The sequence below is a fragment of the Canis aureus genome, chromosome 5, assembly GCF_053574225.1.
Source record: "Canis aureus isolate CA01 chromosome 5, VMU_Caureus_v.1.0, whole genome shotgun sequence".
Taxonomy (NCBI): domain Eukaryota; kingdom Metazoa; phylum Chordata; class Mammalia; order Carnivora; family Canidae; genus Canis; species Canis aureus.
Genome location: NC_135615.1, coordinates 59,273,805 through 59,298,551, shown reverse-complemented (window position 1 = coordinate 59,298,551; position 24,747 = coordinate 59,273,805). Strand labels below are relative to the sequence as shown.

The window sequence follows — 24,747 nt, the reverse complement described above, 5'->3', positions numbered from 1 at the left end:
GGGGGCCCGGGCCCGGGCGGGCGCGGGGCGAGCAGAGTCCCCGGGCGGGGGGCGCGCGCTCTGGGCAGCACCCGGCCCCGGGCATGGACGGAGGGAGCTGGGCGCGCAGGGGGCGCCGCGGGGCCGGGCGGCCGGAGCGCTGAGCCAGACAAAGGCTCGGGAGTCGCGCTCGCTCCGGGGAGCCGGGCCCGGGCGCGGAGGCTGCGGGACCCCGCGGCGGGCGGCTCCGGCCGGCGCCCCCCGCGGACCTGCCCCGCCCGCTGCTCCCCGGGCGTGGGAATTTGCCGAGGGGACCCCGGCGGCTCCGGCGGGGCCCGGGACCCCGAGGTCTGCCGCGCGCCCGCCGGGCGCGGAGCCAGGGAGCGTCGCAAGTTTCCGAGCCGCGTGCGGGGCCCCGGCGCCGGCCAGCGAGGAGCCGGGCGTGGAGCGCGCCGGGCCGGACTGGGCGCCGAGAGCATGGGCAGCGACCGGAGCGCGCTCGGACGGCCGGGCCGGGCGGGCAGTGTCCTCGGCGGCCGGGAGGCGGCGGCGCGGCCGCGGCTGCTGCCGCTGCTCCTGGTGCTGCTGGGCTGCCTGGGCCGCGGCGCGGCGGCGGAGGACGCAGAAGTCAACGCCGAGGTAAGGACCCCGGCCCGGAGCCTCGGGGCGGGTGGGTGGGCGGGGGGAGCCACGCCCGCAGCCCGGAGGGGGTGGAGGCGCGGAGACGAGCCGGGGTCCCGGAGATGGGGGGCGGGGAAGACCGGGGCCCGGCGACCTGCGGCTCCCCAGCCGGCGCTCTGCGGCGCGCCTCCTCCCGGATCCTGGAGGGCGGAGGACTCGCGCCCGCTGCACCCCCAGGGCCCTCCGCGGCGCTGAGCCGCTTCTGCTGCCCCCAGCCCTCGCTCCCCTCCGCGCCTCTCCCCGCGCGGCCGATTCCTCGAGAGCCCTGGGGCGCGCCGTGACGTTCTCTGCGAATGGGGAGGGGGCTGCCCTGGGCGGACCGAGCCGAGCGCGCAGCGCGCCCGCCGCGGCAGCCTCTGGCCGGGGTGACAGCGAGCCGCGGGCCGGGGGGGGGGGGGGGGGGGGCAGGGCCGCGAGCCTCCCAGACAGCGGTCTCGGGTCGCGGGGGCGCCTTGGCGACTTTCTTGGGCTCTTGAGCGGAAGCCGCCCCAGGGCCAGGTGGGTTCGAGGGAGACCCCGCGTCCGCGGGCGCTTCCTCCCACTAGCGCCCCTGCGCCGCCGCCTGGGTGGGAGAGGGCGGACTCCCATCGTGTTTTCATCAGGAGCCCACTGACGTCCCTACGGAGCCCGATCTCCGGATGGGTCCCGCGGTAACCAGGCACGGCCTCCTGGTGGAGCGGGGTCCCCCGGGCATCCCCCGCACCACACGCCGGCCCCTCGGGTCGCCCAGCGCCCTCCTCCCGAGCACCGACAGTGAGGGCACCAGCTCCGCCCCAGCAAGAGGGGAGCGTTCAGTCCAGACTTCTAAGCCCCGACTCCCTGCCCCGGACCAGCAGAGGGGTGGATTGGGCAGGAGCGAGGGGATGGGTGCAGGGCTCGGGCCTCGGGACCCTTGGGCCGGCCTGGAGCCTCCCGCAGCCCGGGCTGTGGGCCTGAGTGCCTTCTATTGGCCGCCGGGCCGGTGCTGCCTCCCAGCCACCCCCCCACCCCCGCGCTTCCCCACCTCCCCGGCAGCCTGGGAGATTTTTCCGATGGAAGCCTGCCCTTCCCCGCCCTGCTTTAATAAAAGCTTGGAGGAAGGGCAGGGAATTCCTCCCGGCTCAAGTTACACCTCCCAGCCAGTTCCCCACCTGCTCTGCCCTCCCTCCCTGGCCGGGCTAGGGAAAGCTGCGGGGAGCCTTGGCAGGAGGTGGAGTGGGAGCCCAACCCATGCCCAGTCCAGCCGCCCCCCATTTCACACAAGCAGTCAGGCAGAGGCTTATAGGGAGCTCCTGCCGGTGGGGACTCCCATCCAGGCAATGGGTAGAGAGTGCTTATCCAGTCCACCTGCTACCCTCTGGAGTGGAGGACCAAAGGATTGCAAGTCATATTACAATATTACAATCTATTTAAGAATGGCATCTCTGTAAAGGAAGCAACTACAGACCAAGCTGGATTGGGTGGCCCTGCCTGTGAATTGGCATCCTGGATGGCCAGGAGTTGGGGCGCTAGGAACTGTGGTTTGAGGGGCTTTCCTCTCTTTCCTTTGCTTCTGGTCCTCCATCGCCCCCCTCCTCTCCTAGCTGAGGGAGTACCCACAGCCCAGGCCTGCACTGTCAAATCTGAGCCTGTGGTGGCTCTGGCTAGAGATTTGTGACTGGCCTGCAGTCCATCTCCTGGGGGAAAACTTGGGTTAACTCACTGCTGGAAGAGACACTGGAAGGTAGAAGGATGTTGGAAGCCTTGATGTTGGAAGCCAAGGTAGACAGGGGGCCAGAGACAAGTGGGCTGCCCCAGCAACTAGAGTTGGCTTTGGGGTACAGCCCGTTCTTTGAAGTCTGTCAAGTCTATCCAGATCTGGGCCCCAAAAGTCAAATGGCTTCAGTAACCAGCCCATTTGCCAGGAGGCCCATGGGAGAACCCTAGGCCCGTGCTATCTGGGGACCAGCATCTGAGACTCCTGGGCCTGGCCCATTCCCTGTGTACAGAGCCTCCCTCCCTTAGAGGAAGGGCTCTGGCCCTCACCCGAGACAACCTCTGTAGCTCCAGACTTTCAGGTCAGGCCATGGCCGGGACCTCCCCTGAGCAGCCTGGCAACTGAGTCAAGGCCAGCCCCTCTCTCTTCCCTCTCCCTCTCCCAGGACAGAAACCACAGGAGTTTCACCAGACTAAAGAATCAGGAAGCCTGGCATGTGCTAGGAGCCGGCTACCACCTGCCACCTGGCACACCCAGCCTGGAGAAGGCAGTCGTCCTTGAGGGAGTCACCACTGAGCTGCTCTGCACTGTCCCATTGGCTGCCTGTGATGTCAAGTCCCAGGTTCCAGCCATTCTGGGCTGGAGTCCCTCTCCCCTGCACAGACCCGCGCCCTGCCGGACTGCCTTGCCAGTGGCAGCTCCTGGACTCCCTGCCCTGAGCGTCCAGCCCCTGCCTTCGGGTCTCTGTCCCGCTGTTTCCGGCTGCCACACCTCGTCTGCTCAGGTGTCTCAGTTTTCACCAGAGAATCTCTGGTCTTCTCCCCGACCTGCACCCTCCTGTGAGACCTGCACCCTCCTGTGAGACACGACTTCAGGTTCTCAGACCCGCCCCACGGAGGTGACTCAGCTGCAGGGTTCACAGGTGTGGTGCCACTGGTGCCACCGCCATTAAAATGTGCTCATACCCGGGTCCGCGGAGGTAGACTTCCGCACAGCTTCCTTGCCTCTAGGGGGTGGCTGAGCAGAATGAGTAAAAAGAGGGGTGCAAGCCACCTCAAATTGTGATTTTGACCTTCAGATCTGACCATTAGGCCGAACCCCCAGGCAGCTTGTGTTCCCATCTCTGCTTGCGCTACCTTCCTGGTCCTTTTATTTTTTATTTTATTTTATTTTATTTTATTTTATTTTATTTTATTTTATTTCTTGCTGGTCCTTTTAGGATCGTTTCTTAAATGCGGAGCAGAGAGTGCAGAGGTACCCTGTGCCCACCCTCAGGGAAAAGGGGTTAATGTGAGGGCCTTGTCATTGGGAACCTTCAGAAGAAGCTTAGTTTTCTCTCTTCCCTCCCATCTTGGCTTTTCAGTGTCTTCTCCAACTAAACAAACCACTCCTCGCCATACTCTGTTTCAAAACCCAGAGAGAACTGGGCTGATGAGCTCAGCCAGGGACCTGGCATCCGATTGGGCCATGCTCATCACAGTCCATCTCCTGCCAGGTCCCCGCGTCTGGGCTGCCCCGCCGTCCAGTCAGCCAGCCACCTCCATGTGAAGAATAGCCCGGCGGGTGCTTGTCTCAACACTCGACCTGCGCATTCTGACCCCTGAACACAGCTACCTTCCTTTGTCCCACCCCAAGGAGCAGAACACTCCTGGATCCCCTATGGGAGACTTTGTGCAAACTCCCAGCACTCACTGCCCATGTTTTCTGAGGCCAACTCAGAATGGCCATGGAAGGGCCCCTTCTGTTCCTTGACCAGATGCTCCCTGCCATCATCACCCAGCTGCCCAGCTGGGATTTTGATTTCTGCCTGAGGCCAGCTGGGGGTCACCACTGCTCCCACCTCGGGTTGTAGTTGGTGCTCTACACTGAATGTGTGTGTCCTCCTTCAAAATCATATGTTGAAATCTGCCTCCTGAGGTGATGGTATTAGGAGGGAGGCCTTTAAGAGGTGACTAGGTCATGAGGATGGAGCCCTCTTGAAGGAAACTCTGAGAAAGCTCCCTTGCCCCATCTACCATGTGAGGGCACAGCAAGCAGTCGGCAGTTGGCAGTCCACAACCCAGAAGAAAGACCTCCCTGGGACATAACCCTGCCACTGCCCTCATCTTGGGCTGCTGGCCTCTAGAACTGTGAGCAATGAATGTTATAAGTCACCCAGCTTATGGTATTTTTGTTATTGTGGTCTAAACAGACTGAGACATCTGGTATCTTCCGTATGATCCCAAGGTTTACATGGCCCACACCACTGGCCACTCAGGTAGGGGCCAAGCCCCATGGCCAGCTTGCTTTCGGACCTGGAGGTGCAGTCCCTGAGTCGGCAGAAGCAGAGAGGGGTCAGGGACTGTCTGCTGGGACCCCCTCTACCACACAGGGTCCTAGAAGGACCGGACCGATGAATGTGAGGACCTGGGGCCCTGCAGGTGGAACGCTGTAAGCCTGCAGCACACCATAGGTGCCTTCTAGCTGAATGAGCTCCCCCCAGATCAGGGCTCACATGAGGGTGCTCCCCAGTTCTGGAGAAGCCTGGAGACCAAAGGCTGTGGACCCGACCCTTTGGGGGAGGTAGCACAGATTTTGCATCCCCAGACAAGAACGGCATAGATATGCATGCTGGGCTTGGATCAGAGAGACAGAGAAGGATGCCTCTTACCACGTCCCATTGCCCTTGTGGGAACAGCAGGAAATGAGCAAGAAGACCCAACTCATTCTCTGATGTCTGGACAGACAGATGAGGACCAAGGTGCCTGTTGCTATCCAGCCTTTAGAGATGTTTCCAGTCCCACTGCCATCTGATGGTCAAGCTGCCAGAGCCTGGAGGCCAGGGTGTGGATCAGCTTTCCAGGGCTGGCCATTAGCCCTGAGAACTACCTTGTCTTTCCGGGAGCGACTGCCACCCTGGCGGGGTGAGAGCCCAGCTTCATGTGGAGCATTTAGGAGCATGGCCCTGGGTACATAAGCACTTGCAAAATGGTGGCCAAACACAGTGACAATGAGTAGCAAATAGCATTTGCTGTTGGGCAAGTCATGAAACCTCTGTGTGCCGCAGTTTCCCTGTCTACAGAATGAGAATTGTAATAGCATCTACCAGATGGAGTTACTGGGGAGATCCAGTACATTTATGTGTAAAATGCTGAACAGTGTGCCCAGTGGTCCTCACGTGGGGCCCAATGAGGATCAGGTGTCATTGTTGAGCATCTTCAACATCCATAGTTATGTCCTAGGCACGGCCCGTGGGTGTTTTGTATGCATTTTCCCATTCAGTCCCGGTGTTAACTCTGCAAGTGTAGGGGCTGTCGTTACCCTGCTGTACAGGAGAGGAAACTGAGACTAGGGGAGGGGTAAGAGAAGTTGCCCCAAACTCCACAGCCGGAGGGGTAGCAGAGCTGGAATGAACCCAGCTGGTCTGGCCTGGAGCACGAGTGCTGGGCTACAGGCTGCAAGGTGTCATCCTGTGTGGTGCCCCGCTGAGCTGAAGCCAGGTGGGAAGGAGGTTGTGGAGGTGAGGCCAGAATGGCACCTAGCCCTCCCCCACAGCCTATCCAGCCACCCAGGCTTTGTACCCTGAGCACACTATCTACACTTGATAGATACTAGTATCTACTACAGGAGAGTTTCCAGGTGAGGCCCCAAGGCCTGGCTCCCATCCTGCCCCGAAACTACTAGCAAACGGGGCACATTCACCCCGCCCTCTGGCCCAAGGACCTGGCCTAAGGACCGGTCTGTTTTTCCCTCCAGGTTAAGGATTACAGGCCCAGGCTGGAAGAGGGCGGGTGAGGGGGGTGGGGAAGAAACCCAGGAAACTCTGGCAACTACCTCCTTCCTGCTTCCCTGGCTGGACCTCCCCACCCCTTCTACTCTGCCTGCCACCCAGAGCAACTTCCCCAGCTGCAGCCTTCATGTAGTGGGGCGGGAGAACAGCTTGAGCCCCAAATGAGCAAGTGTGTTCTTCTGGAACTGCTAAAATATGGACCGTGCTGTCTCAAAAGGCAAAAGCATCCACCAAGGACAGGGGCTTGGCGTGGTGCCCCCTCTCTTCACTGGCCTTGGGTCTGTGTCATCTGTGCTATCATCCCATTGTGGCAGGTAGGGAGTGATTAATATTGACTCTGTTTTGCAAGGAAGGAACAGGGGGCTCAGAGAAGCTTAATTAGCGTGCCTGTATCACTCAAAGGCCTGTTAGGTGGACAAACAGTCAAGACCAAGGGGCACGTGTCACTGGGAGGCAGATTTCTGCTCCACCTGAGGAGGAGCTTCCCAACAGTCATGGATGCCCAAAGACAGAATGGGCTCCCTTGGTGGCAGTGGGCACCCCATCTTTGCAGGGGTACAGGCTGGAAGAGTCCTGGGCCCAGCCATGGTCCGTAGAATCTTCAGTGAGGTAGCTAGATTTGATGGCCCTGAGGTCCTCTCTAGACTAAGGCTGGATGAGTCTAGGGCTGGGTGGGGTCATCTAGCTGCTGAATGGGCTCCTGGCTCTGATCCCCCGGAGAGGGTACCCCCAATGGCCCCAGGGTGCATGCTTTGCATCTGCAGGGTTTGTGGCTTCCCAGGACTACAAATCTCAGCGCTGGCTCTGTGCTGGCCAAATCCAGAGCCAGGCAAGACCTTGGCCTGTTCCCAAGAGCCCACAGACCAGGATACAGAGTAAGGGAGGTGAACACCATGAGGACCTCACACCATGGAAGGTCCAGGTCCGTCACTGGGAGCTCTGACAAGATGCCTTTTATGCCTGACTGGCAACCCTGCCAGGGTCTGCTTGGACTGCAGAGAGAGCTGTGGGTGACAGAAGCAGGGCAGAGCCCTGCAGAGAGCGTCCTTATCGCACAGGGTCCGATAAAGCCGGGTGGGAGGGGCCCCAGCAATCAGTCTGGAGGAGCTGGCTGTGGTGGCAGCAGGGGCGCTCCCCCGCCCCCGGCCCCCCACAGCCGCTTAATGCACAATATTGATCCGAGGCTCCTTCTCAGACATACCCTCCCTATGGGCCTGGCTTGGCATTGTCTCAGCAATTCTAGGGGGCAGCCCTGCTGACATGGCCCAGCGCCCAGACCCAGCCAGGGAGGTGGGGTGTGGGGATGATTAGATGCCCTCCCCCAGTGCTGTGCTGGGTGTTGCTCATCCAGCCAAGAGGAGCCGGTGCTACTTCACAGTAGCCTGGGCCAATAGCACCGCTTATGGGCTCCAATTCTAGCCAGACAGTTGTGTGACCCTGGGTGGGCCACTCACCCTCTCTGAACCTCACTCTCTGTATAATGGGGATGGGGTTACTTGTGAGCATTGAGTGGGATGGCAAGAGTAAACTGCCTGGCCCACAGTAGGTTCGCAGCCTTTATGGCCTCACCGAGGGGCCAGGGGGCCAGGAATCTCCCCTCAGACTCCTGATGGTCCCACATTTCCTTACCTGGGGTTACCACTCACCTGAAGCGTCTATACATACTTAAGAGGGTGAGGTCTGGAGCTAGGGAAAGAAATGGCTGGAAGAACTTGGGTAGTGGGGTCTCTCTGCATGGTCCCTAGAATTCTCTTTTTAGATCCTTCTCTGCCATCAACTGGACATTGGCCCTCGTAGAGGAGGTCCCCCTGACCTGTCCTCCCCTCAGTTTCCCCACCTGCTTGGCTTACCCCACTTATGAGACTCTAGGTAACAAGAAAGAAAAGGGGGCTACTTCTGTAACGGACAGACTTTACAGTCACCAGTGGGAACAGCAGGGCCTTGAACACAGCCCCTCCCCGACTTTGAGCCAGCAAGGTCGGTCATGACCTTGGAATCACTACCCCCTTTTGGCCCATAACGGCAGAGCATGCCTGCAAGCTGGGACCCGAGGGGTGCGAGCAGCCGCTGTCACACACCTGTGCAGCCGTATGCCATGCTCTCCCCTCCTGGGCTGGTCACACAGCCCGGCAGCAGGGCGGAGAGAGACCCCCTAGACACGGGGAACGTGAAAGCCCACACAGCCCCAAGGCGGGTGTAGACCATCAGCGCTTGGCAGTCAGCCCTGAGCACAGGCTTGCCAGAGTCAGGCGGGCTCCAGCAGCAGCTTCACCCTGGCGTCTGGGGCTCCGCCGCCCTGCGCCCCGGCCACGTGTCTGCCCCCCTCCCTCACATGCCCTTGCTTCTGGCCGCCTTCTCGCACTGGCGGTGCCCGGGGCCACTGGTCCCCAGGAGACTGACCGGTCAAGGCCTGGCCAATGCTGACACGGAAGCTCTTGGCTTCCCTGAGCCCCCAGGGGTGCTTGTCTGCATGGAGGAGGGTCCTCAGGCACCCACGAGACCTTCCCGTCGGCCCTGAGCTGCCCCTGAGCTGCCCCTCGGCTCTGCGGGGTCTGGAGCTCTTCACCGGGACGGCCCCAGCTCCCCTCCCTCCCCAGGGCCGCCGAGCCTGCCTGCCCGCCGCGGAGCCTGCCCCTGCCCTCCCCCTGTCACTGCAGACGCTGCTAATCAGCCCCTTGGTGGCCTGTGATTGCACTCCCTGAGATATTTTTACCTTATGCAAATAGGTGCTGTAGAGGCGCCCTCGTCGTCCGCAGGCTCCCCCCACCGTCAGCTGGCCTGGCATCATGGTTCTGTGTCTCCAAGCCGCTTCGGGGACCCGCGGCTCCGGTGGACTCCCGCCCCGCCCTTCCGTGCGCACGGAGCTTCAGGAGAGCTTGCCCGCGCTGGGGGAGGACAGGGAGGGGGCCTGTGGCCCTGCCAGTGTGGGAGGGTAGGACCCCTGGGTGGGAGGGTCGGGGAGGTGGGGGGCAGAGCACTCCTGCCTCCCCCTCTGCCCTGCCCTGGCCTGAGGCTGGAGCCTGGACCCTTCCACTCTCCGGAGAGGCAAAAGGCTGCCGTTCCAGGGACAGCCAGACAGGCCTCTGTCATTAATAATACATTGATTGAGCACCTTTCCCTGCCCAGCACATGGCCAAGCCGCGGTATGGCCCCCCCACTCCTCCTCCAGGAAGCCCGCGTGAGGAGGCAGGTCCTGGTCCAGCCGCCCCGTGTCGGTGGGCTCTGACGTCTGCAGGTGCCTCATCCCCAGTGCCTCCTGGAGGTCGGAGCCGGGCCAGCTGGCCTGCGGACCCCTCACAGCTCCCCCGCTGCTTCACCTGCCGTCACTCGTCCCTTGCTTTCTGGGGGTGCCCAGTGTCCCAGGGGAGGGGAGGTGCTCCAAGGCACAGATTCCCCCCTAAGTGGCCACATCTCTGTGGTTGTCTTCTGTCTCATTTTATGTCTGACATGGATTTCGTTAAATGCAGCACTTGATTAGAGGATGTTTGATTTTTTTTTTTTAACACTGTCCCTTTGAATAAATATAAACTTGGCTGTCTTGTCTTCTGGAAATAAAAAAAAAAATGTAGTCTGCCAACAGCCTAACGCACAGGCGGCATCCAGCCACACCTGAAGTGCCTGGGCCAGAGTTGGTCCCCAGCTCTGTGTCTCTGCCTCCTTGTTCTGTGGCTGTTTCTCAGGGCCTGGGAGGCCTGGCAGCTGCGGCTGGGCATTTGTGCCCCCCTCTTTGGATCCACAGCCATTGCCTCCAGCAGAGGCAGTGGGCACCGCTGAGCCCAGCCATGCCGGGGCGGGGCGGGGGGGGTAGGCTGGCAGGTGGCAGGGAGGGAGCAAGTATTTGAGTTGGCTGTGCTGCTGGTGGCAGGAGACATGGGCGTGGCCAGCTGACATAGGGCTGTTGGTCCACAGCAGCCACCATATCTGGCCATCATCCTGCCTTATGGGACTTTGATGTGCAGCCTTAACCTTCCAGAGCCTCCAAGAGAGCAGGCCTCAGGTGCCCTCATTCTGGGGCCCCCCAGAGACCCAGAGTGGGCCAGGAGAGGTACAAAGGACACTTCCATGTGTCCAGGGACTGCTATGGGCCATCCCATGGCAGTCACCATGCGCTCATGGCCAGGATGAATTCTTACTGCGATTCGGTTTGGCTCATCAGGGATCCCATCCTCCAGCTACGGCTGTGACAGTCATGTCTGCTCACAGACTTGCAGGCGTGAATCCCTCCCTCTGTGGGAACACCTGGTCTTCCCAGGGAGCCCGTAAGCACCTGGAGGTCAGCACAGCTCCCCCGTGGTCCTCCATAGCCTCCAGCTGGCATGGTGTCCGGCACAGGGTGCCACAGAAACTCTCGGCAGGAGTAGGGGTGGGTGGATAAATGGACAGATGAATAGATGGAGAAGACTTGCCCAGCAAGCTCTGGAAGGGGACCGGCACCCCCATTGTGTGCCTGCTGCTTTTCCCAGGGCTGTCTTCTTCAGATCTCATGACCTCCACAACCCCATTGATTTCCTTGAGTAAACTCAGACCTGGTGAGAACAAAGCATCTGTGGCAAGCAGGGACTGGACTTTAGGCCTCCTGGCCCATCCTCTTGGGCCTGGGTGCGCTGCCCAAATCCATCTACTCTTCTTTCGGGAGGGTCGGATCTGTCAGAGAGCACTGCCGGGGGTCGGCTTTCCTACTTGGTGAGGCCTCAAGAGGTTCTGAGCCCCTCAGGGTCCCCAGCAGTCTGCCAGGAGTGGTAGGGGGCCCTCCCTGGAGCAGCCAGTACAATGACAAGGACAGCTACTGTGGACTGTCCTCATGGACAGTTCCCATCCTAATGGGGGAAGACAAATAATAAATACCTAAGTGAAACATGTAATGTGTTAGATGGTGACAAGTACAGGGAAGGAGAAGAGGGGATGCAGGGTACACAGATGGGGGTCTTCTTTTAACATTGTGTTGTCAGAGAATGCCCCTCCACTAAGGGGAGGTGAAAGCAGAGCCTGAAGAAAATGGGAGTGGGAACCATACAGGTGTCTGGGCAGCAGGAGCAGCAAGTGCAAAGGTCCTGAGGCAGAGATGTGACCAGCTAGGGTCAGGCAGGAGCAGTGAGGTCTGAGAGCGAAGGCCCGGCCAGGTACTGAGGGCCTGGCTTTTCCGCTGAGCTGGGAAGTCTTTGGAGGATTCTAAGCAGAAGACTCAGCAGACCTGACTTGTAAAGGCCTTTTATTCTTGCTCTTGTGTGAGAACAGGCCGTAGGAGGTGGCAGCAAAGAGAACAGTACAGAGGCTCACATGGTCACTGCAGTAGGAGGTGGCAGCGGCCCCAACCGGGCGGTGGTGGCAGTGGTGGGCAGTGGTCGGTGCAGGCTGTGTGTTTAGAAGTAGCAGTGCTAGACATGGTGACCGAGTGGTGGCTTCTCCTTTGCAGAACTGGCTGAGGCTGTACGGCTACCTGCCCCAGCCCAGCCGCCACATGTCCACCATGCGCTCCGCCCAGATCCTGGCCTCAGCCCTCGCAGAGATGCAGCGCTTCTATGGGATTCCTGTCACGGGCGTGCTTGACGAAGAAACCAAGGCGTGAGTCCCTCCACCGAGCCCTCCCCCGACCCCAATGGCACCTGCCCTCCTTCTGACCTGCTCTGACAAGGGTTTGGCAGGTGGAGTTTCCAGATTAGAGGGGCCTAGATAAGAAATGGCGAAGGGTTAGGTCTTCCATGCTAGTTCTGATTCCACGCTGGGAGTGGCTGCCTGAAGCTTCATGTTGAGCCCCAGGAGGTGACTCTGGTCAAGCAGCAAGGAGCGTGGGGCGGGCTGGTGATGTCTGCCACAGACAGGGGAATGGGGAGGAGCAGCATGCATGCCCTAGCTGGGACATCCTCATCCTTGCTTGGCCCGGGCTCTGTGCTGAATCTGACAGAGGTGATGGGACACGTCGTTGAGTGTGCACTGAGCATAACATATCAAGGAGTAACTCTCCCATTCCCGGGTGATACTGGTGAAAGGGAGCTTAGCTTGGTGGAGCCCTACTGGGCACTCAGTCTTCCAGTCTGAGGTCAATGGGCCCGTGTTTCTGTTGAGGATACCGAAGCACGGAAAGCCTCCCACCTCCACCATACCCATAGAAAGGGTGGCTGGAGGCCACAGGCAAAGGGGTGGAAGAAGGTGGGCTGCCTGGAAGAGGCAGAGCCAAAGCAGGCAGACATAGGAAGGAGAGGCTCTGGACTTACCCCTCTGTGCCCATGACCCAGGTGGATGAAGCGACCCCGCTGCGGGGTGCCGGATCAGTTCGGGGTGCGCGTGAAAGCCAACCTGCGACGGCGGCGGAAACGCTATGCCCTCACGGGGAGGAAGTGGAACAACCACCACCTGACCTTCAGGTAGGGACTGTGGCGGTCCAGGGCAGCAGCTTTCCCGTCACATCACTTGGAGACTGCCCACTCCTCTCCCCACCCGGGCTGAGGCCTCAGGCTTCCCAGTGGGCTTGTCTGGAAGGCTTCCTTTCCCAGAAGCCCACCCCAGGGTGCCCAGCACAGACAGTCCGGCCCACTCCCACGCACACAAGTTCAGCCGCACACCCCAGGCAGTCTTCCGCCGGCAAAGGTCAGGACCCTTGGACCTGCTTCCGCTCAGTGTTCCTTCCCTCCTCACTCCCTACCCACCAGCAGTCCCGGGGCTGGCTTCCTAGCTGGGGGTCACCACACTGCCTGGCAGGGGGACTTCAGGCACCTAAGGGGAGGCACGCACCTAAGGGTGGCATGGTGCTGGAATCCAGGCCTCTGGCAGATGGGCAGGCAACAGGTCCCTGCAAGAACCCTGGGTCAGGCATCCGCCTCCTTTGGCAAGAAACCCCCTGAGCCCAGAGCCCTGTGGCAGTCCCCAAGGGCTCCCCTTCCTGTTTCACTCCAGCCACCGCCCCACCCACAGCTCTGTCTCCCGAGGAAGAGCAGCTCCTGTGGCCACTTAGACCCAGGCCCCCAGAGCGAATTCATGGCCCAACCAGCTTTTAATGGAGGAGATCTGTCCAGCACACAGAAGCTTAATCTGATTTATGTGGGTAATAACAGGCTGCATCCTGCTTTTATCACGTGCAGACTCGGGGCACATGTCCTACATGAGCTAATTTGTTTTATCCCCACAGCTCCCCAAGATGAGAGCACTGCTCTCCTTTTCCCATTTTACAGATCAAGAAACTGAAATACAGAAAAGACTAAGTCGCTTGCCCCAGGTCACCTAGATCATGCCAGAGCCCAGTCTTAAACTCAGGGCAGCCTGACCCTACAGTCCAATAATCAGAACCACTTGGCCCATGTTTCCCAAGCCTCGGCCATTTGTATGCAAACCATCTAGTTCTTTCTCTCGGCTACATAGTACCTATAGTTTCGTTTGCTTAATGATTTTCCTATTTAAGATAATTGGGGACAGTGCAGCCTTATTTGGTGATATCCTAATGAACTCCCGGGTTTGACACGTTCTGTTTTTCAAATTGACATCGGAGTAAACTGACAGTTTGTACTGATGGGCGCTGTCCGTGAGCCAGCTCAGATCTTCTATATGTTTCTCATGACCATGTGTCTTCACCCCACCCCCACCCCTGCAGCGGGTGCTAGCAGGGGACAGTGAAACCCAGTAGGCCCTGGGTTCAATCCCTTGTCTCCCTGCCCACCCACAGCATCCAGAACTACACAGAGAAGCTGGGATGGTACCACTCGCTAGAGGCAGTGCGAAGGGCCTTCCGCGTGTGGGAGCAGGCCACACCCCTGGTCTTCCAGGAGGTGCCCTATGAGGACATCCGGCTGCGGCGGCAGAAGGAAGCTGACATCATGGTACTCTTTGCCTCTGGGTTCCACGGCGACAGCTCACCGTTTGACGGCACGGGGGGCTTTCTGGCCCATGCCTATTTCCCTGGCCCTGGTCTGGGCGGGGATACCCACTTCGATGCAGATGAGCCCTGGACCTTCTCCAGCACGGACCTGCATGGTGAGAGCACCTGGCCAGGGCAAGGCAGGGCAGGGGAGGCAGATCCAGGCACTGCCCTCTGAGCTGGTTGAGCAGGTACTGGGTTGGTTGGGGAGAGCTTCCCCTGTGCATTTCTCTGAGCACTGCCCCTCCATCCCAGTCCGTTGACCCATGATCTCCAAGGGGCTATAGAGAAGAGAAATTATCGTACCCATATCCCAGGTGGGGAAGCATGAAGCCCTGGAGTCAGAGCAGCTCAGCCTCTTCTAAAGGGGCAGAAGGGCCAGCTCTCTGATAGCCTCAGCCCACAGGCCCCAGGCCGGGCCAGAGCTGACCATGCTGCCCGCCCCCGCTGCAGGGAATAGCCTCTTCCTGGTGGCAGTGCACGAGCTGGGCCACGCTCTAGGGCTGGAGCACTCTAGCAACCCCAGTGCCATCATGGCGCCATTCTACCAGTGGATGGACACCGACACCTTCCAGCTGCCCGAGGACGACCTCCGGGGCATCCAGCAGCTCTACGGTGAGGGGGCAGCGTGGGCACGGCCAGGGGGCTCTGCACTCCGGCTCTCGACTCCCAGCCCGACCAGGCATAGGCACCACCACTAACCCTGTTCTGTAGATGAGGAAACCGGCCCAGAGAGGATTAATGATGGGTCCGCATCACTCAGTGAGTAACTGATGGTGCTAGAAATCACACCCAGGGCCAACTCCAGGGCCTGGCCCTCACCCAGGGCCCTCATGGTGGCTCCAGGCTGGGGTCCCTGAGGCCCCTCACTGACACCTCCTTTCCTCCTCAGGGTCAGTGATATTCTTATTAGACGGGGATGCCCCTGGGGTTCCAGACCCCATCCTTCTCACTCCTACTCCCAACCCAAGGCTGTCCCAGGCTCTCCAGTGAGTGTTGTTGCCTTATCACTTCACAGAGGCAGGTGGCACCCCCTCCACCCACGCCCCACCCAAGAGGGCCTCCAGTGGTGAGGTCTCTAGTTCTGTGGGTCAGGGCCTGCGCTCGGTGCCACACCAGGCCCCTTGTTAGGGCTGGCACTGCTGCGCACGGTACCTGCCCTGCTGCGTACATGATGGACACTCCCCTACTGTATCCCCGCAACTGGGCAATGAGGTGGGCCCTCAGCAGAGGTCACAGAGCCGCGTTCTTTCCTCTGCACGTGTCCACGACTTCCTGGTCCCCTGAAGCAGGCTTGTGCCCTGAGGGGAATGTCCCCAAGGAGAAGTGGAGACAGGGGCAGCGTCAGGGGCACAGTGACCCATGTCTAGAGTGGGGAGGTCAAGGTGGGAGCTGTATGGAGGATGGAGGTCCTGAGGGTGATGGCTGGTGTTGGGCAGGGGTCTACTGTGGATGGATAGCAACTTGGTACGTGTCTTCCTGGACTGGGGGCCCCAGGGTCCCCTGGTTCTGGGCTGACTTCCCACTCTCCCTACCCCCCTCTGCAGGCACCCCGGATGGCCAGCCACAGCCCACCCGGCCTCTCCCCACCGTAACTCCCCGGCGGCCAGGCCGGCCAGACCATCGGCCCCCCAGACCCCCCCAGCCACCACCCCCAGGTGGGAAGCCAGAGCGACCCCCGAAGCCAGGCCCCCCAGCCCAGCCCCGAGCCACGGAACGGCCTGACCAGTATGGCCCCAACATCTGCGACGGGGACTTTGACACAGTAGCCATGCTGCGCGGGGAGATGTTCGTGTTCAAGGTCTGGCCCCTGTCCCTGCCTCCCCAAGTCCCTTGGCCCAGCCTCAGAGCAGGAGAGCACCCCCACATCCCCCTCTGCCTGCCCCAGCATCCCCCGCTGCCTCGCTGAGCAGCCTCTGGGGTGCCATCAGACCCTAGGCCAAGAAGAAACCAGCCTGGAGAGCTCGGGGCTCGGGCCGGGGTGACTAGCAAGTGCAGGCCTGTATCCCGCCCAGGGCTGGCTCGCTGGTGCCCCCCTGGCTTTCCAAGCGACCCTCCGATCTCCCTGATCTGGGCAGGGGTGGGCTGAGGAGGAGGCCTGGTCTGCCCACTGACATACACGCCCTCCCCAGGGCCGCTGGTTCTGGCGGGTTCGGCACAACCGCGTCCTGGACAACTATCCCATGCCCATCGGGCACTTCTGGCGTGGCCTGCCCAGTGACATCAGTGCTGCCTACGAGCGCCAAGACGGACGTTTTGTCTTTTTTAAAGGTTAGCTGGGGTAGGTGGGAGGGCGGGGCAGCCTTCCTGCCCTAGCCTCTGGCCTGGCCTCTGACCCAGCGGGCCTGAGGGAAGAGGAAAGGGTTACATTGCATGTGTCATCCTGTTGTCCCCCATGGGGGCAGATGAGTCAGGGCAGGGGCGGGGGAGGTAGACGGCAACCGGGAGATGGGGAGACCCCCCTGGTGGGGAGGCGAGTGTCTGTCTTCTGCAGCATGGGGCTCTGCATCCTTTTCCTCCGTGCCTCTGGCAGCGCCCCCTCATACAAACAGATCCCCTGAGCCCACTCGGGCAAGCCTTCTGGGGTCTGCCTGCAGGGACAGAGGGGCTCCTTCCTACCAGCCCTCCCTTTGGGGCCCACCTCCCTGGGGAGGGTCTCAAGGGCAGGATGCCCTGGCAGACCTGCCATGTCCCCAGACCTGTGGCCTGAGCCCCCCCTCAAAGCAAAGCCCCTGGGCCCCGAGGCCAGGCAGGGTGCCCCCTTTCCTGTTTGTGCACAAGGACTGTGTGTGGTGCGGGGCGGATGTTCACATGGGAATACAGGCCATTTATAGCGGGAATGTGTGGTGTGTGTACAGCTGTGAGTGAGTGACTTGTACACGTGTAAATGAGTATGTTGTGGGTGTCCCTGAGTGGCGAGTGTGTGTGACATGCAAGTGAGTTGCATTGTGTATTGTCTTGGGTGTGTGTGTGGGGGGTCAGTGCCTGTCCTGCGTGTAAGGGTGTAAGTATGAGTGTGTGTGTGGTGTGTGTGTGTGGTGTGTGTGTGTGTGTGTGGTGATTGCAGCCGTGGATGTGAATGGATCTGTAGATCCAGGATAGTATTCCTCGTGTCCTCACCCACCTCCCACTCCTGCAGGTGACCGCTACTGGCTCTTCCGAGAAGCAAACCTGGAGCCCGGCTACCCACAGCCACTGACCAGCTATGGCCTGGGCATTCCCTATGACCGCATCGACACAGCCATCTGGTGGGAACCCACAGGTCATACCTTCTTCTTCCAAGAGGACAGGTGAGCACCCCCTTCCCCAAAGGGAGAAGGCCCCAGTCGAGTGCCCCTTACCCAGAAAGGACCCACATCCCAGTGCTTTTGGTCACAGGTACTGGCGCTTCAATGAGGAGACACAGCGTGGAGACCCTGGCTACCCCAAACCCATCAGTGTCTGGCAAGGAATCCCTACCTCCCCCAAAGGGGCCTTCCTGAGCAACGATGCAGGTACCAAGGCCAACCCCCTGCGCGCTGCCCAGCACCCACATCCCTCCTCCTCCACACCCAGGATTTACCCAGCATCGCGATGGCAGGAAGGGGGACACAGCTGTGTTAGAGCCCTGGGCTGGAGGCTGCCAGAGCATGACTCTCCTGGTCCTTGCTGCACTGTCTCCATCCCCTTTTTACAGACAAATAAATCAGAGAGTTTGAGTAAAGGGCCCCAAGTCCCCCAGCAAGTGTCCAACCCATGTCTGCCTGTGTCCAGAGCTGGCCCTGGAACTGCCCTGCTCCCTACAGAGTCCAGCCCACCCTGGGAAGCCCCCAGGGACCCTGAAGCCTGAGCAGGGTGAGCTCGGCTCAGAGCACTGGAGGGCAAGGGTCTTCCCAGAGTCCCCTTTTACCCGCCTCAAAAGGAAGCTTGACCTCTGTCACCATAACTGACAAAAGGGAGCCGTGGCTTTTATTTCTCTGGTGAGGTCTCTGGCAAACGTAAGAGAAACCATTAGTCTCTGTTCTCAGGTTCTGGGGTCTCGGGCTCAGGGGAGACCCTGCTGGCTTTGCCAGTGCCTAGGCACATCACATGGTGTCTTGTACGATGGCATCACTCCCCAGCCACGCTGATCTCATTGCGTTCAGCCGAGTCTAGACTCACCCATTAGTTCAGACTTGGCCCTTCCTGGGGCTGATGGGCCGTGGGCAGAGTGCCCAAGGCCCCAGAGCTGTCCAAGGCAGTGTGGGGCTCTGCTCCAGGTCCTCCACAGGCTGGCTGCATGGCCTTGAACAAGACACTAGCCTCTCTGGTGTGGGGTGGAGCCAGTCCTGGGACAAGGTAGCAGGGCCCAGGACCCTTGTGTGTCCCGCCCCAGTCAGTGTCAACCCAGCCAGGAAGCACTAGAAGCATAGTCAGGCCCTTGACCCAAACCCTGCCCCTTTCTGAGCCAGGTCTGGCTCCTGTATGTTGGACAGCGGGGGGGCGGGGGGAGGCAGGTTTGAAAAGGCTCAGGCAAGTGACTGGGAAGGTGGGTATTTTAAAGCCGGGGCACCTCCAACATGCCCTGGTCATCTTGAGGGTCTCTGGCTGGTGAGTGGGGCCTGACCTGACACCTCTCCTCCCTGCCTGCCCCCTGCCACCCCTGCAGCCTACACGTACTTCTACAAAGGCACCAAGTACTGGAAATTTGACAATGAGCGCCTGCGGATGGAGCCAGGCTACCCCAAATCCATCCTGCGGGACTTCATGGGCTGCCAAGAGCAGGTGGAGCCAGGCCCCCGATGGCCCGACGTGGCCCGTCCGCCCTTCAACCCCGATGGGGGTGCGGAGCCCGGGGCAGGTGGGGACGGCGAGGAGGGCGAGGAGGGCCATGAGCCTGGCACGGGGGGCCGAGACCAGGACTCCGGGGAGGACACCGACGAGGATGGGGGCAGCCGTGTGGTGGTGCAGCTGGAGGAGGTCACGCGGACAGTGAACATGGTGATGGTGCTGGTGCCGCCTCTGCTACTGCTCCTGTGCATCCTGGGTCTCACCTATGCCCTGGTGCAGATGCAGCGCAAGGGTGCGCCCCGCATGCTCCTCTACTGCAAGCGCTCTCTGCAGGAGTGGGTCTGACACCACCCCCCTCCTGCCCTCCTGCTCCTGCGCCTCACGGTGCTAAGGGCTGGGGCTGGCGGGGCCTGTGCTTCTCAGACACCTGTGCTTCTCAGACGGCAGACGGCGCCTGGGGGCACCCAGCCAGAGCCTCCTGTGGCTCCCTCAGCCCCTGGGTGGGGGCCCCTCCAGGCCCGCTGACATCCCTGCCAACCCTGCCCCATTGATTATTTATGCCCGGGTTTTGTTTTTCTTTCTTTCTTTCTTTCTTTCTTTTTTTTTCACACTAATTGAGTATTTCATTTCTACTTTCCTGACCAGAAGCAGTGGTCCCTTAGGACAGGGATCAGAGCTTTCTAGATGTAGTTCTGCTCTGGACAGGGAGTTAGCCCCGCCTTAGCCACAGCCAGAGGAGCAGGGGGTCCAAAGGCCCCGCTGGAAGGTGGCCAAAGGGTTCCTGCGGCTCCTTCCAGCCCTGGGCCCCGCTCAGCCTGAGCTGGCTTTGGAGACTGGTGGGGCCCCCACCTGAATCTCTGCCTTAGGAAGAGCATTCACCTGGGGCAGCCTCAGGCCACAGAGGTCAGAAGGGTCAAGGGGCCTACTGGCCATGAGTCACTTGGAGTTTTGATTCCTTCCCCACCCACCCCTCTCAACCCGTGACCCAGGCTTCTCTTGCCTAAGACTCCTCCCCTGGCCCTGGCTCTGGCCCTGGCCTGCCAAGGGCCCCACAGTCCCCAGTTCCCACATTACCACTTGAGCCTCCACCTCCTCCCCTCTCTTCAGAAGCAGCCCTGGGCCTGCCTTACTAAGGACCAAAGGGGGTTTGCCAAGACCCCTCCACCCAGGGGCCTCCCTCCAGCCAGCTCCCAGCCCCTGTCCGCTCCTCTCTGACCTATGATCCACCTGGGTTCCTGCCCTGGGCCTCCTCCCTCTCTCCCTCACCCATACCACAGTCCTCAGGGGTCTCAGAACCCCATCAGCCTCAGGCACCCACTGCCAGGTCCCAGCTGCCCTGAGGAGACAGGGGGCTGATGGGCACCCACAGCCCCCCATGTACCAGACTTGACGGCTCCTCCGTCTAGCTCCCTGTCCCTCAGGGCGCTGGGAGGAGGGACACTGGCAGAGAGAGGCCAGGAGCTCATCCCCTCATGCAGACTTGTGGGACATGGCTGTAGATCCCCAAGGAGCTCACTGTGGCCTGGAGACTCCCCTTCTCCCTGGCTCAGCCCTAAAGGCAGGGACACTTCCTCCTTCTTTTCCTTCCCAAAGCAGGAGGCAAGGCTGCTGTGGAAATGGTACTGTACAGCCGGCTCTGTCCCCTGTGCTTCCCCGTAGCCCTGAGCAAGCGGGCCTGCCACCCGGACCCCCGAGGGCCCCTAGAGGGAGAGGCGTCTCACGGGCTGGCCCGGAACACAGGTCTGGCAGCTTGCTCCCCTCTCCGTCCTCGGAACCGGAGGGCCAGCCAAGGGATGGGGGGTGGGGGGCAGCGTCCACCCCCAGGCATTTCTTTCTGTAAATACTCTGCACTGATTAAATTGTACAGCCGGCAAGCGTGGCCTCCTTTGTAAGAGGCTCGAGGCTGGTGCTCACGGCTGGAGGGGCTGCGGGTGACAGGAGGGGGTCCAGGCTGGGACCAGGGGCCGGGCCTCCATGCTGAAGAGACCTTGGTCCCAGTTCTCGAGGAGGCGATCTTCCCAGGGGGCCTGGGAGGAAGAGTGAGGGGTGCTGCCCTCCGGAGACCAGGGGAAAGTGAGGCGGGGACGGGCTTGGCCCTGCCGGAGTGGGGCCGGCAGAGTGCAGACTTGACCTGACGTTCCTTCGTGGTGAGGGAGGGCGTCCCTGCTTCCCACGCACAGTGCGTGACCAGGAGGGGTGGGAACGCCAGGCCAGGCCACCTCGTTCTCCCACCCATCCACACTGGGTTCTGGGCGCCCGAAGACCAGCTTGGAGGCAAGAGATGGGACATGCTACCGCTTCGGATCTGGAAAGTGCCCCTTCAGCACACGCTCTGCTCAGAGGATGAGATGGTGGCCACCATCTGTCCTGCCATCTTTGGAGAAGCAGAAAATCTCACCCTGGGCAGCCTGCAGATGAGGCCCAGGAGAGCAGGAGACTGAAGCTTTTCTGCCCCTGGAATGTGGGCCTGGCTGGCACGGACCCCACATCCTCCTCTGGGCCGAGCTACTGGGCACTGGCCTGCACCCCCAGAAATGCAATGGTCAGCTGTTGTGGGGTGCCACCGCCACCGCAGAGCAGACCAGGCCTCCCCAACAGCTGGGGCGAGGGCCTTCAACCTGTGCCACACCCCACCCTCCTGCGCTCCTCCTCCCCAGCCCCCCTTGATCACACCCTTTCCTCTCTTTGTGTTGAAAACTGGCCGAGGAGAGGAGGAAATGCTGGCCCTCAGAAGCCCCAAAGGCCTCTCAGGCCCAGCTAGGAAATGGCCCGTGAGGGCCCCCCACCCACCACAGGGCCCTGGGCGGGCAGCATGGCGGCCGGGTTTAGACGCCATCTTGTTAGCCACAGGGCCCCACCAGGTCTGAAGCCTGAAGCCTGAGGGTCACTCAGAAGCCCAGAGGTCCCCAGGCAGGTGGAGGGCGGGGTAGGGGCCCAGGGACGATAAAGGAGAAGATGCGAGACCTCCCACCGAGCTCTTCCTCAGAGCCCGGGCCAGGGAAGAGACTTGGCAGAGGAGGCTGCAGCTCCTCAGGAAATCGCCTGAGGAGACTTCGACGCCCAAGCGCTCTGGTCAAATCTCAAAGAACCAGTGGCTGAAGGAATGAATCCTGTGATGCGCCCCGGTCCTCCTCCCTCTGGGGCCCACACACGTGGAGGTTCTGAGGTTTGGGTGTAAAGCCCCAACCCTGCCTCGCGCATCCCCAGAGAGCCGGCGGTGTGACCGGACACCCTCTTCCCCACCAGGACTAACAGGAACCTACCTGCATCTTTAGGTTGGTTTTGTTTGCTGTGGCTGTACCTGAGCTCACCATGGGCCTCAGCCCCCATCTTGCTAATTGCCAAGTAAGATCATTAAGACTTACCAGATACACAAAAAGAAGCAAAATATAAGTCATCTAATTACCCAGGCCAGTGTTGACCGCTTGGCGTGTTTCTTCAGCCTTTTTTTCCTCACGTTTGCACAGCTTGGAGTCGTAGAGTCTAAAATATCCTGGGCTTCAGCCTGATGCTCCCCATGCCTACATCTCAGCGGACAGGGTAACACGACAGGCCTCACGGGCCACCGGGAGGGCAACGGAGGGTGGGCGGGTGTGCAGCGCTGGCCACGTGCCTGGAGCGCAAGTGCTCAGTGGGCAACTGCGACCCCAGTCGGCTTGCACACTTCCCACTTACATTTTACTCATAAGAAATGGTGGGGTTCAGAGAGGTCAAGTGACTTTGCCAAGGTCACACAGCTAGGAAATGGCCACGCTGGGAGAAGAACCCAGACGGACGGACTTGCAGGGCAGTTCGGCCCCAGCTCATCCTGGTGCCGTTGGAGAATAGAGACAGGGAAGAGGCGCCCCTGCCCACCCTAGTCTTCCCTCCCCATACATTCTAAGCATTAAAGACCCCAGGGCCACCAACAGAGCCCCCTTTCAGGCTGGGGCAGGGGCCAAGCGGGCCGCTTCCTCCCTGCCAAACTTGGCAGAAAAGCCTTTTTGTTGTGGCTCACATAGAGGCCATTCTCCGGCTCACGGGAAGGAATGGCTGGTTTCCTGTCCATTCCCAGACTGCAGTGGGCTCCTCCACGTAGGCCCGAAAGGAACAGGGCTTTCTGGGCCTCCGCATCGTCCAGTCCTACCTCGGGGACCCACAGCTGCCAGGCTTTACCCTCCCGCTCGTGAAACCACACAAGGGGGCAGAGGTCAGCCACTTCCTGCTCACCCCCCCACCCCCCCCCGCCCGCAAATGCTGGAGATTCCAGGCCTCAAGGCACTTTCAGGGCAGAGTAGTACCACCCTCACCCCACTGCTCAAGTGGTCCTGTGAGGTAGAGGCCCCTGCTTGGCTGCTTGACCTGCCCCAAATGTCCCCTGGCCTGGCTTGCTTCTAGGCCTTTGCTTACGCTGTTCCCTCCTACTGGAAAACCCTTCCCTGTACAATTCATCCTGTCTAAATTGTATAGATCCTCAAGGCCCAGACAAGGCTTGCCTTTTCCAGATTGCCACCCTCCCTCCTCAAGATCGTGGAGTTTCCTTCCTCCTCTGGCTCACCCAGCACTCCTGATCATGCCTTGCCTCCAAGAGTAGCCTCCCCCTCCCCCCTTTTTAATTTAAATTCTAGTTAGTTAGCATACAGTGCAATATTGGTTTTAGGAGAATTCACTTCCATACAACACCCAGTGCTCATCTCAATCTCTAATCCCCATCACCTCCACATCAACCCTCAGTTTTTTCTCTATTTTAAGAATCTTCTTAAAAATATATATTTTTTTTATTTATTTATTCGTGAGAGACATAGAGAGAGAGAGAGAGAGAGGCAGAGACACAGGCAGAGGGAGAAGCGGGCTCCCTGCAGGCAACTCGATGCAGGACTCGATCCCAGGACCCCGGGATCACGCCCTGAGCTGAAGGTGGACACTCAACCGCTGAGCCACCCAGGTGCTCCACTAATATCTATTTTAGGTGTGGGTACCTGATGGGCATGGAGGAGGCTTCCCTCCTTGCCTTTCTGTCCAGGAGTGTTTATGGGATGTGGTCAAAGGTTGAGGAGCCTGGGGACAGGTGCGGGGAGGAGGGACATTCCTGTCTCACCCGCTCCCCTCCCAGCTGCCGGGCCCCTCCTCACCCTCGGGTGCCCTCAGTCCCAGACCCTGACTCAGGTTTCTCCCTGGGCCTCCGACACCTCCCACCCCCACACTGCTCACCCACCTCAGTCAGCCCGAAATAGCCTCCAAACTCCCCTTCATTTACAGCCCGGCTGCAAGGCCTCTCCTGGAAAAACGCTATCGGTCCCCTGCCAGCATGGATCACAGCAATAAACTGGATTCCATTAAGAAATCCTTCTGAGTCACTGGAAAGGGGAGAGGCAGCTATACCCCAATCATTTCATTGAAGACACACAGCACCATCCTAAAACCTGCAGGCTTCAGTGAGATCAACCTCTCTGTACAGATGGGGATACTGAGGTCTGGCTGGAAGGGAGCTGATTGGGCCACAGTCCCTGGCTGACTCTGAACTGTCTTCCAGTCTTCAGGCAGGACTCTCTCCCCCCACCAGCCACCGCTCCCCCCTCACTTCCCATGCCCCGTCTTTTACTCCCCACCCAACCCTCCCCCCCTTGTGGGACCTCCCTCTTCTGCTCTTTGGAGAGCTGAGGGCAGTGTGCTGTGATTAATCCTGCCTTCCTGATAAAGGGCATTTCTGTGCTTCACAGAGCACGGATCATGGAGAGGAGCTCTGCCCTCTGCAAATAGCCCCCCATTGTCCTATGAGAACAACCCCTCCCTCCCTCTCAGGCCTGGGATTCTGGTACAGCTGACCCCATTCCCTTGGTGGCCAGATGATCTCGTGACCCAGCACTAGCCAATCAGCAACCCCGTTCATTGTTCAGGGTCGGTGGGCCAAGCCAATCAGGGCCTCCCTGTCACTTTTTCTGGAGTCCCTTGGGGAGAGAAGCCCTGTGTCTGCCAGGATTGCTGAGCTACTGGAGCAGGAGCCTGGAGATGCTAATGGATTATCTAGACACAGCATGGAGAGAGCCTGCCTCAGAGCAGAGACAGCAC

The 24,747-nt window shown here is 60.3% G+C and overlaps 1 protein-coding gene across 1 annotated transcript; it reads left to right on the top strand.

Moving 5' to 3' along the window:
* Positions 1-441: 441 nt before the first annotated feature.
* On the top strand, positions 442-20,573 carry MMP15 (matrix metallopeptidase 15). The gene is made up of 10 exons (XM_077898269.1): positions 442-618; positions 11,518-11,666; positions 12,338-12,466; positions 13,759-14,066; positions 14,404-14,565; positions 15,498-15,751; positions 16,083-16,221; positions 17,090-17,240; positions 17,329-17,444; positions 18,578-20,573. The coding sequence occupies exons 1-10, from the start codon at positions 457-459 to the stop codon at positions 19,042-19,044; spliced, it is 2,037 nt and encodes a 678-aa protein (XP_077754395.1). The 5' UTR covers positions 442-456; the 3' UTR covers positions 19,045-20,573.
* The last annotated feature ends 4,174 nt before the right edge of the window (positions 20,574-24,747 follow it).